The following is an 18,124-nucleotide window of genomic DNA, read 5'->3' as shown; positions in this document are numbered from 1 at the left end:
CAGTGAGCCAACTCTTGTTAAAGATTTAAGAAAATAATGATCGCATTCAATAAATTTATTTTCAGTGGAAATCTGCTTAACATTGAGAATATGGTGCATTCACGGATTCCTACAGAAAATTTCAATGCACGTTTTAAGCTATAACAATGAAAAACAACTATCCAATGACAAAATTGAGAATCCGAATAACAGTCAATACTGATGATGAGTAATAACGTAATTTTGTGCAGGAAGTTATGGCACACTTCCTACTTTTTATGAGCAGATAAATGAGGAAAAAAGAACTGCAAACAGAAAAGAAAAGCCCCAAAAAATATTAACATGGGTAGCAAAAATCTTGATTTTGGAGAATCCGGGTATCGATCCCGGTACTTCCCGCATGCGAAGCGGGCGCTCTACCATTTGAGCTAATCCCCCATTGTATTGATGCCTTGGCTATGACAAGGCTATTTTGAAAAATTGGTTACCTGTTTTCGTCAGGTGTTACCGAAAATGAAAAAGGAAATTTAAATACACCACATTAACTAATTTAGAACAATGAAAAAGACTTACTGCTATTTGTAAAATTTTGAAGAAAATAACTTGCCAAATAATAGTAAAAAATCAGTGTTGATCTGAACTTTGTCTTTTGAAGCAAAATAATATTATATGGAGAATCCGGGCATCGATCCCGGTACCTCTCGCATGCAAAGCGGGCGCTCTACCATTATAGCTAATCCCACGGTTGTTACATGAAATCAGAGTCTTGGATAAAACAAATTACTAGTTTTGGAAGAATATTTGGACGTCTTTGAGAATATTTGGTACAAGCTATTGTCATAATATTACAACAGAAAAATAACTACTAAATAATTTAACTGATGCAGCGAAGTCTGCTATTATATTTTGACATCCTTAAATTATGATTAATTTACTTGTCAGAATTACTATAACTTCAGTATCATTACTCTTAAAATACAAGGTGCCATAAAACAGTTCATAAAGAAATCGAGATATGCAATCGTAAAAAAGCAACTGCAAAAGTCAAATAAAGAAACGAAAAAGAATGCTTCCGGCCTGGCTCGAACCGGCGACCTTCCGCGTGTAAGGCGGACGTGATAGCCACTACACTACGGAAACCTCGGTGAACCACTAGTGATCCTAAAACGAAATATTTCTAAACCACGTTAACGTGGTACTATGATCAAATTTTACTCCTTGAATTTTTGGGTCAATCACATGGAAATCCACGAAATATTAAAAACGCCGTTTGCCGCTTGCAAATATCTGCATTAGTTCCGGAGATATTTAAGTTTGAAAAATGTGTAAAATATGCAAATGAAAGACAGCTCAATATTATATCGAATACATAAATAGAGCTATCTTGGTCAATTTGCAGCGGAAACCATTGAACTATTGTTCCCAGGGCAACTAACTGTTGTCCATTCCCCTCCAATCTGATTCAAATATTTTAGTGATTTTCAGCTGGAAAAACATTAAACAAGGCTACAAACACCACCTAACATATTTATATGTTTGCTGGATCATGCAGATGAGGCACCACTGGCAAATATCAAAATGGAACGCCAAAGGTGGCCAAAAAAGCTTTCAATATCGAGGAGGTCTGGACCCCAGACCTCCTAAACATAACTGTTTCGCTCATATTGTGGAGCACATCTAGTAGAATCTTACCGCAAAGAATTAAAGATTTCTGATACAAATTGGCTGAGATATCTTTTTCATGAAATTTGATCAAAATTTAGTCGAGTTTATGACGTCATCACTTGGAACGAAAGGAGATCTTTGAAATAGTAAACAGCGTTTTTCTTCTCGTACAGTCTACTTTTTTGTGATAAAATGGCTTAGATACGAAAGATGCGAATTTCATGATATATAGTAGCACTTTAAATGTACCGTCATGTAATTTTTCAGTCGACCCCTGCGTGGACCATAAAAATAAAACTCTTATTGGATATAACAAAACCTGACAAAAATTACCTGTTAAACAATATGTGAAGCTTCGATGAGCAAAAGTAATGAAAAAGTATTGAGAATTAAAAAGTTTGACCCCTCTAAGGCACCGACGGGATTTGAACCCATGACCTCCTGTTTACAAGACAGGCGCTCTTACCAACTGAGCTACGGCGCCCTACATGAGAGGGAGAGAGACTTCATGGATTCGAGAAAGAAACATCTGGTAGGCAGGAAAGAGAATTGTGTTCTCTTTATAATAGAATTATTGTTAAAATTAAGAAGTGTGTTTTGTTTTGTTTTGTTTTGTTTTTTTCATTATGTGGGGGTAATGATTGTGTTTCTATGTCTGTTTCATTGCTTGGCTTTTTTTTGCATTCTGATCAGATAAGGGATAAAATTGGTTTCATTTTTTTCAGACATTTGACCAACTGATCGCAATCGTTCGCTTGTTGATAGTCATGATTTTGTGACGTGTGTCAATCAAGACGGGCATGTTCTTTTTTTTTCTTTTTTCATCTTGTAGCTTGTGCCGAGAAAGCAACAAATTTATTTGCGCTTTTGAAATATGTAATTTCTGACGATCGAGGGACGAATTAGTCAGAGATTATTATTCTGACAGCATGATGGAGAGGCTCGCGGGGTGTCCTGGGATGTTTAAGGACTTTTTTGCCTTTGGCGGGAGATTTACGTCATTCTTGATCAGTCAGTCTTCGTGTTCGTCCAAAATCTTATTAAGCTTTGTTTTAACAGCGTCTTGTAAAATGTTCTAGCTTATTGATTTGTACCAGGAGCCATAATGGGGGACAGAGACCGTAAGCGCGCGCCATTTCTAGTACTGGGGCTGTCCCTATGATATGGGAGAATTTTTCTATTTTTAGAAAAAATTGCGCTATCATGAGCGACACACGCGTGTACAATGCTGCGAGGATTTTTGCGGATGTAGCGCGGGGAAATGGCGTCCGAAATTCCCGAAATATTTGATGCCTTAATTTTGGCCCACATATCAATACGTTCATGTCTGTTGGGAGTTTACTTCAGTATTTTCGTCGCAAGATGCTCCAGTTTAAGTGAAGGAAGACAGTGTCGAATTTAGTTATGTGCCGCTTTATATCACTGACCAAGTTGTGTTCCTCAGCTTCTTTTACAAGGGCTCCACATCACTCCACTCTAAGTTTTACATATGTTGAAGATTGACAGCTTTTCCAAAACACCGCAAAAAAACTAGTTGGATATATTTGAATATAGCACCGTTTCAGGACTTCAAAGTTTCCCTCCTCTTGTCACACGCTTGCGAAGATTTCGCCAGAGTAAAAGAAAAGAGAGTAAAGAGAAGAGTAAAAAAAAAATAATAATAATAATTGGAAGTTTGAATTTTCGCCTGAATTGTAAGCAACGCTTGATGCTTTATCAAGGCCCAATAAGTGACAATAAAGTTTATTTCTGTAGATGCTGCTCAGTTTTGTTTGTGTAAAAACCCAATAAATTGTCTGTTGTCCATGAATAAGAGCGACCGCCGATGCGTGTTTTGTACAGTCAGTAAAACATGACAAATTGGACTTCCCCACTTTCGTTTGAAAACGTACATCGAACTCATATAAAATCTCTAATTTTTATATATGTCTAAGGTTGATAAATGTTTCAGAACTTATTAAAAGCTTAGCTGAAAATATGTGAATACCGCAGAAATAATCAGCAAAGTTACGATGACGCTTTCTTTAATCAACTGGAATAACGACTTCGATTTTGTTGGTTGAGTTATCAAAACTCCTTGTCTATTTTATTTTCGCAGTGTAAAATTTCACTATGTTAAAGAAACACACATGATATTAGCAGCCTTTTGGCGTTGGTGAAAATTGTTGCAACATCTCAGCACAAAACACAACGAAAGAAATTTTTGTCAAGATTTGTTGACAATTGAAAACATCGACCTCGGACTTGAAAGTGCATGCGCTGCACTATGCAAATGAGCTAATTGTACGCCTCAGACTTGCCTTTCAAAAACTTTTGCAAACTGGCCAAACAAACAAAAACAATATGATTAAGCATTGTTTGGGAAACTCACAAATTAGCTCGATACCAGAGTAAAGAGTTTTCTTACACAACTTTTCTTTACACGACAAACGCAAAAGATTACGCGTACAGCTAGCGCGACCAGATATTATTCATTTACAGCGCGAAATTGAAGTAATGTTTTGGACCCTGCAAAACTCACCTTTTCCATTAGCTCAGAGCATAACACTACATATAAGAGCCCTGGTTCTTATTCCCTGCCTTATTCCTTGTCATCGCTGTGAAAAATCTGCAAGAGAATCTCGCAACTCTCACCATTTGATCACTCAACGTGACAACATCCACGCGAGAGCCCCTGACATGTGCGTGGATCCGCGCGGATATGTGACGTCAGGACGGCGCAATTTGTTCTAAAAATAGAAAAATAGTCCCATATCATAGGTGCTCGCGGATCCCAAGACTTACGGTCTCCGTGCCCGATTATGGCTCCTGCTACAACACAACACAGAACAGGTATTAAAACACCAGCTGAGTCAAGGGAGTGGCAGATTGAAGCATTTGTCTAAAAAGTTTACCATATGTCTGGCCTGTTGGTCTAGTGGGATGATTCTCGCTTTGGGTGCGAGAGGTCCCGGGTTCGACTCCAGGACAGGCCCAAATTAATTGTTTTTCTTTTCAAATAATAATTAAAATAATCATAACAATAATTTTTTAGCAAACTAGTATTTTCCAAATTGTAGGTATGGATGAGACATTCACTCGTTCTTTCCCTCTCTCCGTCGCTTCATGTTACACTTTTCGTGAATCCGCTGATCAATTTAAAGGGAATTTTAGTCACAGCCCAAGGGAGTCCCGAGCGGCTTTAACACGTGCATTTTCATCCTCAGAGAAAACATCAACGCAACGCTCGTGCTAACATTATCCGCGGGAGAACTGGCTACTATATCTAACAATAGTTTGAGAGGAATTACCTTGCTCTCCTGATACCGGCGAAATGTTTAAGCAACCTGCCAAAATACTCTACACCCTCAAAGATGTTCACATTAGGCTATACAATAATAGGGGTTAAGGTTATGGATTGTTTGGACTGATGCGATCATGAAATGGTCGATGTCATCATCTTTATATTTCGCCAAATCTTATTAGCAAAACGTAAAAAAGAAATTGAGTAGTTATTCCATTTAAATTACCCTGGAACAAAACAAAATGAACGGAAAAGTTTAAAGCGATGGTTTTTGTCCTTGGGTCATTTGAAAGCTTTCATTTAACACAGAAATTGCATTCAACCGTCAACTTACAGCAGAGAGACTTTTGGTTTCTCCGGCTGAAACTCATACATTTCTGGCTACCAATCCACTAACAATCAGTGACATAAGCTTTGTTAAGATCATAGCTCGATAGCGTTATTTAAGGTATCGATCCTAACATGAAGTTGCTGAAGGATAAAAAATTAAATAAGCTCAGTTACGTCAACACCTTTCGTTTTTTTCTTTTTGTTTTGTTTTCGCTGACTCAAAATTTTGTAAGAGCTGGCTAGAGTTGGGTAGCAAGATTTAGTCTCATAGGAAAAACAATGATGTGTTTCCGGCCGGGCTCGAACCGGCGATATTCCGCGTGTAAAGTGGACGTGATGACCACTACACTACGGAAACCTGTTACGACTGAAAGCTGCCAAACTCAGTGGTGTGCTAATCAGGAACTCGTAGTTTCTAGTTTTTTTGACCAGGAAGACAGAAAAAATAAGTCTGCGAAGTACAGCAAACAGTTGAACTTTGCCTACTTCTCACGATGCTCAATATTGAAGTTTTTCAGAAACGATGCTATCCTTGTTTTAGCGTTACCAGAGAATCTCAGTGCAGTTAACCGTCAACCGTCAAATGAGCAAGCCAATATTAGCCGTCTAATAATACACATGAAAAAATTACTCGATTCTGATTGGCTAAGAGCAGTGCAGTTCAAGTGTAACACCAGTGCAAAAAGTGTAACATCAGTGCAAAAAGTGTAACACCAGTGCAAATTACACATCAAAATCCTGGATTATGATTGACTGAAAGATAATAGGAATTTTTCTAAGAAAATGATATCAGGTAAAATGACGAAAATTTTGTGTTGAAACTTTGAAAAAAGTTTTCTCAAATAAGAAAAAATGGCTCCAAGAAAGATCTTCCGGCACTTCCTCCGCGCGAATTTTTTCATGTTTATATTATTAATAAGTAATCATACGGTTTTTCTCGTTCAATTTGGAGTTAATTTGCACTTGTGAGTTTTTCAAAAAGCTGAAATTACACTCGCCGAAGCGGCTCGTGCAATTTCAGCTTTTTGGAAAACTCACTCGTGCAAATTAATTCCAAATTGAACTCGAAACCGTATGATTACCTATACAAATTTCTCAGATATCCTTAATCAAGAACTAAACGATTGACTATGGAAAATTTATGCTGTTTAGAAATGTTAATACACCACAAAAAGATACACTTCTGCTCAAGTCCTTCAACTTCTAGTTATGGGAGCGGAAGATTAATGCGCGCAGCGGTGAGGTGATGTAATTACGTTAATTAAACAAACAGTCGAAGATTAAAGAAGTCATAAGTAATGCACAAATTATAAGACTAATTGGATTACTCAGATACGGGCATATTTGTACCCTTTTATAAAAAATTACAGCCAAATTTGCTTCAACCGTCAAAAAACCAATAATGATAACGATCACGATAATAACGGTTCATTCACATCACATCCGCGCAGTGGCTGTTTGTTTGAATAGACCTTCTTACATGCAATACAACTAAAAATTACGCTGACAGGATGGATGGATGGAATCCTAACGCTAACTTTATAGAAAATAATTATCAAAACAAAGACAACCGTCCCCGGGTGGGCTTGAACCACCAACCTTTCGGTTAACAGCCGAACGCGCTAGCCGATTGCGCCACGGAGACTTCCATCAAAACATTTTGAACAATTTTCATCACATTTTGTGCAAGAAATTTTAACTTGCGTAAGGTTTCTGTTACATTATTGTATCTTGCTCGAAAGACGTGAAAAGCGAAAAATCGGGGGAGTTGGGTAGTAACTGTCTTGGCCAATGAGACAACACAAAACAGGTGTTATAGAACCAGTTCGACAGAGAGAAGTAGATTAAGACCTTCGTTAAATGAAGTTCAACCATGTTTGGTCTGTTGGTCTAGTGGCATGATTCTCGCTTTGGGTGCGTTGCGAGAGGTGCCGGTTCGACTCCCGGAGAGGCCCTTTGTAACACTCTTTTGTCAATGAACACAACATAATAACGAAGCAGGCAATATTACGATGGTTTTTGTGACGTCACAACGGCCATATGAAACAACGGAACACCTGCCTCCTTTTTTTGCAGACAATTCCAACTGACTACCATAAAACCCTAGATTCCAATATCATTTAACTAACCGTTTCTGTTGGCCGGGAAACATTTCCAACGACTTCTAGGAAAATATTGATCTTAAGTAATTTTGATCTAGTCCTCTTGTTTTAAACCGATGAGGGGGAATAAACTAATCAAAACAAATACAGGAAAAGAGAAATCAGAGTATAGTCTGTTAGAAATCTTAAAATAGTATTTTCCAGGTGGTTTACTTAAAAGGAAAAGTTGGTCCGTGTGAGGGTCGAACTCACGACCTTGGCGTTATCAGCACCACGCTCTTCCGACTGAGCTAACGGACCAGACACATTATCCTTGTGCCGTTTTTTATTAAATACTACTGCCTTTGTGCAGGAACGTTGTCAAAAGTTTGGCCTAATGAGGAACACACCCACTTATTGGCTTTGTTCAAACTTATTTGGTTTTATTCTTTAAGATGTATGTATATATTGTTAACGTACTTTCTCAAATGATGAGGACATTTTTGTTGAAATGTAGTTATCCCGAAATTATCTGTTAGAAGTTGTTTCATTTATTTTATAATCATGTCATAGTTTTTTATTTTTAACTTAGGATAGAGTGCCACTGGTTCGTCCGTTTTTTTCACTGTTATGTGTTACCCTCTGTAAATAAAGTTGTTACTTACTTACTTACTTACTAATATCAGCCGGTCCATTTTGGTCCATTTTGGTGATTTAACACAAACAATAGCCCTTTGGTTAAACCTAAACAATAGCCGTTTTGTTATTAGAAGCGCCGAGTTCTTTTTCGGAAGCTTAGCGAGAAAACTTGTGATCATCGGGAAAATTGTCGGCATGAGGAATTAGCTACCTTGCGGGAGTGAGGAGTGTAATTTTTGTTATCACAAGATCAATTTCCATCGGGGGAGCCCAAAGGAACACTTGACCGGCTGTATGAGTATCGGCCAGACTCTCACCAATAAAGTAAGAGTTTTAGGCCTATTCCAAACGTCGTGCCACTGCCGTGCCGAACGAAATTCAAGAACTTAATTTAACTTAAGCACGACAGTTGCACAACGTATATTTTTGTAATCGGCTATTAAGGCATGGCCCGCCTAGATTAGCCTTTCAGTGCTACTTGCGAGCATGCGACTTGGCTTCAAACGGCGTGCTCTTGCAGGGCCGAACTGAATTCATAGCCTGTTATCAGCTTCCGTTGCTTTCTATTATTTAAAATGGTCTTCAGCAAGGCAAACTTCTTCCCATCTTCGGCGACTGAATTAAATTCGACGTTTGAAACCACTGGCGTTATTTTGTCATACCACTACTGGGTCAAATTTATTTGAGTTCGTCACCGCAGTAGCACGACGTTTGGAATAAGCATTAGCTTACAAGTTTGATTGGCAATGTTCGCTTTTATATCGATTTAATTTGGCAAAAGATAAAATGATTTATTCACTTGTGCTAGCATGACAAAGTATTATTAGACTTAAACTTAAACTTAAACGGCCGGGACAAGAAGAGAAGGTGAGGAGGAGTGATTTATGTAATACATTTCTATGTGTTAATAAATTTGGCCTTCATAAATTTTTTGACTTATTTTATCGTTGTGATAATATCAGGCAAGAGAAAAAGCGGTCATTGTGCACGACAGTTCGTTTCTTTGTTTGTCGCGTCCGGAGCAGGCAGCGTAAGTCAAAAGAAAAGCAACAAGTGCGATTTCTAAAAGCCGATTAACGAATTAAGAAGCGTTGTTTTTACCTAATTTAAAAGTGAAAAAGAAAACAAACAAAAAAAACAACAACAACAACAACAAAAAAAAAACAGCAGCCTCCGAAAGAGCAAAAGTTTACGCAACTCAGTTATCATTAGTGCAAGCAAAATATTGCCAACTGATCGTAGACTTTCTTCGGATTTTTTTTCATTGCCTGTGGAAAGCGGAGATGATCGTTCACAACAAGTTCAACATTAAGCTTATTTCGCTCACTTCTGTAACACGCATCCAGTTTTTGTGCTTCCTATTTTTCAAGTTCCTATGCCTTTCTGTTTGCCTTAAAAAAAGCGTGAACTGTGCTAAGTTTTGAGTTGTTTTTCGCTCGGTAGTTTTCATTGCGTGAAATGAGTAATTTCGTGGAATTTACGTGGCCGTGAAATTCCTCGACACTCGACGAGTCCGAGATCAGAATGTGATGTGTCAAGAAACGTGACGTGTCGGAGAGTGCCATGTTCCTGATACGTACGTTGCGGCGTGTCAGGAAAAATCATGGCCTGGGTACGTCATGTGCGGCGTATCAAGGGAAGCCAGGACTCTGATACTTAACGGCATGCGGTTTTAGTTTAATCAGCCAAATTAATTAACGGAGCTTATTTCTCTTTACGCGGAAACTAAAATTTTCGGACGTGCGTTTCGTTTGTTTGTTTCAGAATGTTCAAATATATACAAACAAAAACAACAGCAACAATAACAGAATGCTAAATAGCATTTTTTATCACGTCCGACTACTATTTTATATTCTAGTATTTAAAATCTACTTATCGCAGGGCTCTTTTAGAATACTACCCTGGCTACTGAATGTAAAACCCTTGTTTAAATATGTAACACTCTTCCTAATTATGGTTACAAGAGGCCCCGCGGGACATCTGATATTTTCGCGCGCGCGTGAGGTCAATATGTTAATAAGACGTAGTTTAAATTCTGTGGCAACGGTCAAACTAACATCTTTCGAAATATATCAGAGCTAGTCATCGTCGCTGTTCATATAATTTCCCTTTCGCGATCATCGTCCACCAGAGGTCAATCATTCATTTCGAGAAAAAGCTGTAAGTTTGTGTTTTTCGGGGTTTGTCCGTTCAGCCGTCTAATGTTGTAAATAATTGTTTATTTTTGTTCTATTTTCAGTCAAACTCGTTGTCGTGAATAAACTTTAACGTTTGTTCCCTTTTTAAACGATGTTTGGAGACCGATCGAGATTGGCTTCGCGATATGGCGGTAATATTGTTTGAAGCTTTCCTTAATGTTTGAGATGTCTGTGGATCGTGGAGTAAATTCGGCGACTGAAGCAGCGGAAGATGCAACCGGCGGAGTTCGGATGAGACATCCTAGTGTCACTATCGATCAACCCCAAGTCACATACGAGCGAAATCGTCGTTTGAAGGCCTCTAGAAGCGCCGCTAAAGGAGTTATTACCCGTAGGCGAAATGAAGCGAGAGAGATGATGTCAGATTTTGGCAACCCGTACGACATTGAACAAAAGCTTGCAGAGTTAGACGAAGCGATAACAGGCTTCGAAGCAGCGCACCAAGGGTATCATAATCAACTGGATGATCGAAACGAGATCGAGGATTCACTTGAATACTACGAAGTTACAATGCTTCTTGCTAGCGATTCCAAAAGAATTATTGAGGATTGGATACAGAAATTTAAACAACCGTCGAGAGCAACTAATCTGTCGAACTTGGACCCCGAGGACTCAATTAGCAACGTTGGCTCACGAGCTACATCAAAGGTTCCGCAGAAATCTAAGGCCAGTTCAAGAGCATGCTCCAGATCTTCCATACGAAGTTCGGTCAGTAGCGCTAGGATAGCAGCGGCGGCAAAAAGAGCATCTTTAACGGCCGAAGCCTCCATGCTACGAGAACAGCAAGCCTTACAACAGGAAGAATTACGCCTGCAACAAAGAAAGCAAGAGTTAGCACTTGAGACTGAAATAGCTAAAGCCAAAGCTGAAGAGCGCGCCCTCGCGGAAGCCGAAGCCGGGATTCCAGAGCGTCGGGCGAAAGAAGGCTTTCGAAATTCGGCACCTGCCGTAAAAGTTGAATCCTGTTTAACTAAAGAGCCCAGGGCAGGTCAAGAACTCCCTATCAGGATCACACATCACCCGGTAGCTGAAGTAAATGTTAAAGAATCTCGGCATCGTGCATTTGAGGACAGGGAATCTCAATATTCCACTTCAAGTGAAGAGGGATTACGTCTATTATTGGATTTGCAACGTCAACAGCAGGAGCAGAATCGTAACATGCTAAATATTCAGCAACAGCAAAACCAGCAAGTGCAACAACTGCTAAAGCAACAACAGCTTCACACTTTAGCTCTAACTCTGCCACAACTTGAAGTTCCCACGTTTACCGGCGATCCTATCGAGTATTGCCGCTTTATTAGAGCCTTTGAGAGCATGATCGTGGCAAAGACCACGAGCTATAGTGCGAGAATGTATTACCTCGTGCAGTACACGGCGGGCGACGTTCAGGAGTTGATGCGCAGTTGTCTAGCAATGGATTCAGAGGAAGGGTATCGAGAGGCTCGAAAACTGCTCGCTAAACGGTATGGGCAGCCGTACAAGATTGCTTCTGCTTATGTAGAACGCGTAACTAATGGTCCAGCGATAAAAGCGGAAGATGGGGCAGCATTACAGTCGTTTTCTGCTCTCTTGACAACCTGCAAGAACACATTGAATGAGATCGGATACCTAAGCAAGATTGAGAACCCAGACAGTCTAAAGAAAATAGTGGCCAGACTTCCTTTCAGCCTACGACAGAAATGGCGCGAAGTTGCAGATGAAATAACGGAGGCAAAGGCAAGGGAGGTGACGGTTGCTGACTTCGCTGATTTCGTAGAGAAGAAAGCCCGCGTACTAACGCACCCGATATTTGGAGACATTATCAGCGAGCCGAAAAGCAAAAGTGTCCTTGACGGAAAAAGACCAGGAAATAGAAGACTCTCCTCGTTTGCGGCTGACGCCCATAACCTCAGTAGTAGTACTGACGGTGGCGTGTCGGATGACACCTTGGTGTTAGGACCCAGGGAGCCCACCCTCAGCTGTCCATTGTGTAAAGCTGCTCATTGGTTGTCCCAGTGCAAAGACTTCAGAATGAGAAACGTCAGTGATAGATACCAGATTGCAAGAGAGAAAGAGCTTTGCTACAACTGCTTGATCCCGGGTCATTATGCTGCAGCGTGCCCAAAGGCCAGCTTTTGTAAGGTGGATGGCTGCGAAGACAAGCATTCGACATTCCTGCATCCACCAGCTGTGCGTGCTACCAGCGGAACGCAGCCAGATGTTGGAACCCAGAGTGCGTATGTTAATGTCGACAAGTTGCAATGTGCCTTTTCTGGGGTCGGAGGCTCAGTGACAGGGCTACCGGTAGTGCCTGTAAAAGTGAGAGCCAAAGGGAGCGACATCACTGTACACACATATGCCTTTCTGGTTGGTGGCTCTAACACATCCTTCTGCAGTGAACAGCTAATGAAGCGGCTCGGGGTTAAAGGCATCAACACCACCATATCATTAACAACAATGGAGAGAGAGGGTAGTACGAGAAAGTGCGAACTTGTCCAGTTGGAAGTTTTCGACTTAGAGGAAGACAATTTCATTGAGCTGCCCTTTGTATTTTCTACACCTAGACTTCCAGTAGCCTCAGAGAGCGTCCCTCGCCAGGAAGACGTTGACAGGTGGCCGCATCTGAAGGGGGTAACGGTCGCGGAGATCAATGCCGATGTCGGGCTACTCATAGGCCATGCCGTTCCTAAAGCTTTAGAACCGAAAGAAGTTAGAGAGAGTCAGAATGGAGGTCCATATGCGGCTAAAACGTTGCTGGGCTGGGCCATCAATGGCCCACTTGGCATTAACGGAAGCGCTAAACGTACTTCAAACTTTGTTCGAGCGGACACTGCCCTTGGTCAACAGTTTCAGAGGTTCTGCAACATGGAATTCAACGATTCTCTGCTCGACAATGAGAAAGCGATGTCACTTGAGGACAAGAGAACCCTAAATGTCATGGAATCCACTGCTGTTCTAAACGAAGGCCACTATGAGATCGCGATGCCGTGGAGATACTCTCCACTCTGCCTGCCAAATAACAGAATACTAGCTTTACACCGTCTGGAACTGCTACGAAGGAGACTCGTCAAAGATCCAGTCCTCTTCCAGAAATACTCGGCCTTCACAGACAATCTTCTTGACAAAGCATATGCCAGAAAGGTCCCAGATAATCGGCTTTGTCGATCAGGCGAGGCTACCTGGTTTTTGCCGCACCACCCAGTCTTTCATCCGAAGAAACCCGGGAAAGTTAGAGTAGTGTTCGACTGTGCAGCGAAGTACAAGGGCGTGTCCCTTAACGATGTGCTGTTGCAAGGCCCAGATATGACCAATACCCTGATTGGTGTTCTGACTCGTTTTCGACAAGAGCGAACTGCTATTATCGCCGACATCGAATCTATGTTTTACCAGGTCCGTGTTCGCCCAGACGATTCTGATGTACTGCGTTTCTTGTGGTGGCCCGATAACGATCTCCAAAGACGACCCGAAGAATACCAGATGACAGTTCATCTTTTCGGCGCCGTCTCCTCTCCAAGTTGTGCAAACTTCGCTCTTAGGAAGACGGCCGAGGACAACTTTCAACGATTCGATTTCGAGGTGATCAATACAGTCAGAAGAAACTTTTACGTAGATGACTGCCTGAAATCTGTACCTAGCGAGAGTGAAGCTATCCGTCTGACCGCTGACCTCAGAAGACTGCTAGAAAGGGGAGGCTTTAAGCTGACTAAATGGGTCTCGAACTCTCGCAAACTTATCGAATCATTACCTGAGTCTGACAGAGCCGGATCATTCAAAGACCTTCCTGATGATCAAATGCCCATTGAGCGTGCTCTTGGGGTCCGTTGGGATGTAGAAGACGACATATTCTGTTTCAAGATCGAAGTCAACGACAAGCCCCTCACAAGAAGAGGATTGCTATCTGTCGTTTCCTCAGTGTATGATCCGCTTGGGTTTACAGCCCCAGTGATACTCCCAGCCAAAGCGATATTGCAAGATTTATGCCGAAAGAGATTGGAGTGGGATGACCCAATCCCTACCGAGGAAAAGGAACGTTGGCTTAAATGGTTGAAAGATCTGCCCAAGCTCGAACGCTTCTCAGTTGATCGCTGCTTTAAGCCCCAGAACTTCGGGAGAACTGCGTCGCTGCAACTACACCACTTCTCAGACGCTTCGCAACAAGGCTACGGTGCAGTCTCTTATCTCAGATCTATGGATGACAAGGGTACAATTCACTGTTCATTTGTGATGGGAAAGGCGCGTACTGCTCCGCTGAAGTCCATAACGATACCAAGGCTAGAATTGTCAGCAGCTGTTCTTGCATCAAGGCTGGACAAAATTATTAGACGAGAGATTGACCTTCCAATACACGAGTCCGTGTTTTGGACAGACAGTAGCTGTGTGATGAACTACATAAGAAGCAATGACAAGCGATTTCACACCTTCGTTGCTAACAGAGTGGCGATCATACATGATGGATCTTCCCCGTCTCAGTGGAGGTACGTGAACACCGAAGCGAACCCGGCAGATGACGCCTCAAGAGGTCTGGCAATAGACTCGCTTATTAAGAAGAATCGTTGGATACGCGGTCCCGATTTCCTTTGGCAAAAGGAGTCAAGGTGGCCTACACAGCCGACTACCGTCCGAGAAATACCTGACGACGACCCTGAGATCAAGAGGGAAACTCGCACGTTTTCCGCTGTATCGGACTCTGGAACAAATAGTATAAACAAATTGCTCGAGAGATTCTCTTCATGGTCTCGACTCAAGAAGATTATGGCCTGGATCCTACGCTATCGGGACGGACTGAGAGCATCGTGCGAGAGGCGTAAAAGGGGGTCGACGTTAGCACCGAAATCCACCGTTGGCAGGGAGAGTGAGTCTATTGTGAATGGTAGACCGGTGACTAAAGTCTCAGACGACCCGAGAGATATGGAGGACCTAACACCAAATCATCTGCTGTTACTTCGCTCAGGACCTTCGGCACCACCTGGCCTCTTCTCCAAAGATGAAATTTACTCTCGCAAACGCTGGCGGCAGGTTCAATAGCTGGCAGACATATTTTGGCATAGGTGGATCAAGGAATACCTCCCTTCCCTGCAAGAGAGACAAAAATGGAATAGGCCTAGGAGGAATTTTGCTGTTGACGACATTGTCTTAGTAGCTGATCTGAGCTGCCCACGAAGCTGCTGGCCGATTGGTCGAATCTTGGATGTTCATAGGAACACCCAAGACGGCTATGTGCGAAGAGTAACGGTGCAGACCAAAGGATCGATCCTACAACGACCAATCGACAAAATTGTCTTGCTTGAATCCGCTGATTAGGTGTTGGATCATCTCCAGTTGTAGTATGGCGGAATTGTTTGGGACTCAGTGTGCAAATCACAAAGCGAACGGGCTATGACGTTGGAGTTCCTGTGGATTTCCGCGATAAAGAACCTTACCGAAATCAGAGGGGAATCCCCTTCTTTGAACGCTACCTAAGAACTGAACTTATTATTCTTCACTTAGCAGTATCGTTTGAACTATAAAATAGGTTTTGTTCTTTCGATTAGTTTACTATCACGCGAGCTGCGAATGTTACACTATTGTTTGGTAAATGCTATAGAATACCGCATTTAGGGGCGGGAATGTAACACTCTTCCTAATTATGGTTACAAGAGGCCCCGCGGGACATCTGATATTTTCGCGCGCGCGTGAGGTCAATATGTTAATAAGACGTAGTTTAAATTCTGTGGCAACGGTCAAACTAACATCTTTCGAAATATATTACAGCTAGTCATCGTCGCTGTTCATATAATTTCCCTTTCGCGATCATCGTCCACCAGAGGTCAATCATTCATTTCGGGAAAAAGCTGTAAGTTTGTGTTTTTCGGGGTTTGTCCGTTCAGCCGTCTAATGTTGTAAATAATTGTTTATTTTTGTTCTATTTTCAGTCAAACTCGTTGTCGTGAATAAACTTTAACGTTTGTTCCCTTTTTAAACGATGTTTGGAGACCGATCGAGATTGGCTTCGCGATATGGCGGTAACAAAATAAAGTGCTAAAAAAAACCACAGTGGAACATCCCTTCTCACCGACCTACGTGATGGCGCAACTCACCAGTTTCGCAAAGCTTGAGAGCGGAATGCCCTAGGATCGGTTGCACGGGAGGACTTGAACCGGGACACCAAACCCATTTAACGCTGCCGCGTATTTGATGCAAACCATGGAACCCTCATAGGAGGCCTCTGGCCGATCTTAAGCTTGAAAAGATTGAATGTTGCAAAATCTATTTATTTAGATCGACTGGTGGTTTTCCATCATTGCGGTTACCGCTGTTAGTCTGAAAGCATCAGCACATGCGTAATTATGGAGAGTACCTTCAACGAAATTTACCAACCAATATTTCTTCCAGTCGGGTTTTCAGTATGATTTCTAAACACAAATCAAATAAATGATTTTCGATTTTTTTTGTTGCGTCACAGTGAAAACTCTCTATAAACATTTTATCCGTCTTGGAATTGTTACGTGAATAACATTCGGAGGTCTTTGAGCGATTAAACTTTTTATTCTTTGCCGAAATGGGCGAATCATTCAGACAAGTTCATTATACGTCGTAAGTTATAACGGTCTGCTGAGCATCAGATTGTTAATATTTAAATCAAGTTGCCCGTGACGCGGCCAATTAAGTCAGATATAAAGAGCGGGGCCTTTGAAAAACGTCCTCGAGTGTTGTCCGTGATAAAGACTGGCTTAAAATGTCGATCTGGTCTAGCTCCGGCTTTGCAGTGCTTCCATAATCAAAGCAAGTGCTAACATGAAATCTTTTGGGCGAGAGAATAATGCAGCAAAGTGAAACAATCGGCAAATTTGTCGCTTGTTGAGCATAACTGAATTTTGGTCCAGTATGAGTATAAACAGCTTAAGGGGACAGCACACTTCTATTGAATCTTTATTACCTGGCAGCTTTCTTCGACGTTCCGCAAATATTTTACAGCATTTCCTTCATCTTGCAGCTGTTGTACATTACGATCAGAAAATTTAAGAGGGATGAAAGGGGGGAATAATTCTTTTTCCAGTTTGAAGCCACACTAAATTTCCAACAGAGAAACCAAACAACAATGGTGATATCATCGATAGCCGCAATGGTGACCCCTACCAGCCGCCCCAAAGTAACGACTTACACACAACAAATTGTACCCGTAATGCCTCCCCCGGGGAGGATTTGTCGTTACTTGGCTTTTTACAATCGTTCAAATCGTATCGCACGAGAAATTTTGAAAGTCCCTTGAGTATTTTTAAGCTGCTGCCGCCATTGTTAAAAAATGGCCATATTAGGTTAATTTTGGGCTGTATAACAAAGCCTTTTGTTAGCAAAATGGACCCGCTTTTCTTGAATATCAAGGAACTAGAATGAAAAGCAACATATTTCTTAAATTATCTTTTTTCTAAAATGAAATTCTAAGTACATTTAGAAAAAAAAATAAAACTAATCACCAAGTCATGCCTCTAACATTGTTTTTCAATAGTTATAGTAACTTGTATATTGAACCAAATGCTTACGGTTTGGGGAATAAGCTCAAATGGTAGAGCGCCCGCTTAGCATGCAGGAGGTACCGGTATCAATACCCGGATTGTCCAGCAGTCTTTACTTTAATTTACTAGTTAATATGCAGCTTTACTTTTTTTTGAAGGCAGATTTTTTTCGGAGCATTGTTGTACAAATAACGGTTTGTAAACTTTTTATTTGGCTAGTTTTCTCTAGCTATCAAGGAAGATGAAAATACTCCTAATAAAGAATTTTCCGCTGTCGCTCTAAAACAACGTGGACTTCAATCGACCAGCGGTAAACGGGCAATACCCAGAGAACCTTTCGGTATATTTGTCGCGCGGTACTCTTTTACGCTTTGTAGCGCAACCTTTGTCAAAACTGCTGTATAACACAGATAACACAAAGATTCTTTGCAGAATTACTCTTTCCTTTGCGACTTGCTTTATTGTAATCTGGCAGTT

The 18,124-nt window shown here is 41.3% G+C and overlaps 1 protein-coding gene and 6 non-coding genes across 7 annotated transcripts; 2 read left to right on the top strand and 5 right to left on the bottom strand.

Moving 5' to 3' along the window:
• Positions 1-1,046: 1,046 nt before the first annotated feature.
• Positions 1,047-1,119, bottom strand: Trnav-uac (transfer RNA valine (anticodon UAC)). The gene has a single exon. It is a non-coding gene; the product is annotated as a tRNA-Val (tRNA).
• Positions 1,120-2,054: 935 nt separating this feature from the next.
• On the bottom strand, positions 2,055-2,128 carry Trnat-ugu (transfer RNA threonine (anticodon UGU)). The gene has a single exon. It is a non-coding gene; the product is annotated as a tRNA-Thr (tRNA).
• A 2,419-nt stretch (positions 2,129-4,547) lies between these two features.
• Trnap-ugg (transfer RNA proline (anticodon UGG)) lies at positions 4,548-4,619 on the top strand. The gene has a single exon. It is a non-coding gene; the product is annotated as a tRNA-Pro (tRNA).
• Positions 4,620-5,542: 923 nt separating this feature from the next.
• On the bottom strand, positions 5,543-5,615 carry Trnav-uac (transfer RNA valine (anticodon UAC)). The gene has a single exon. It is a non-coding gene; the product is annotated as a tRNA-Val (tRNA).
• A 1,213-nt stretch (positions 5,616-6,828) lies between these two features.
• Positions 6,829-6,902, bottom strand: Trnan-guu (transfer RNA asparagine (anticodon GUU)). The gene has a single exon. It is a non-coding gene; the product is annotated as a tRNA-Asn (tRNA).
• A 684-nt stretch (positions 6,903-7,586) lies between these two features.
• Positions 7,587-7,659, bottom strand: Trnai-gau (transfer RNA isoleucine (anticodon GAU)). Its single transcript has one exon. It is a non-coding gene; the product is annotated as a tRNA-Ile (tRNA).
• A 5,429-nt stretch (positions 7,660-13,088) lies between these two features.
• On the top strand, positions 13,089-16,413 carry LOC145498139 (uncharacterized). Its single transcript, XM_081478021.1, has 2 exons — positions 13,089-15,709; positions 15,961-16,413. The coding sequence occupies exon 1, from the start codon at positions 13,092-13,094 to the stop codon at positions 15,177-15,179; it is 2,088 nt and encodes a 695-aa protein (XP_081334147.1). The 5' UTR covers positions 13,089-13,091; the 3' UTR covers positions 15,180-15,709; positions 15,961-16,413.
• The last annotated feature ends 1,711 nt before the right edge of the window (positions 16,414-18,124 follow it).

This window comes from Orbicella franksi, chromosome 9, assembly GCF_964199315.1.
Source record: "Orbicella franksi chromosome 9, jaOrbFran1.1, whole genome shotgun sequence".
Taxonomy (NCBI): Eukaryota; Metazoa; Cnidaria; class Anthozoa; order Scleractinia; family Merulinidae; genus Orbicella; species Orbicella franksi.
The sequence above is the reverse complement of the archived record's forward strand: the minus strand, read 5'-3'. Positions and strand labels throughout refer to the sequence as shown.

What these genes read in the sequence shown, in the direction of transcription:
- LOC145498139 (XM_081478021.1), top strand. Translation starts at nt 13,092, where the DNA reads ATGGAATCCACTGCTGTTCTAAACGAAGGCCACTATGAGATCGCGATG.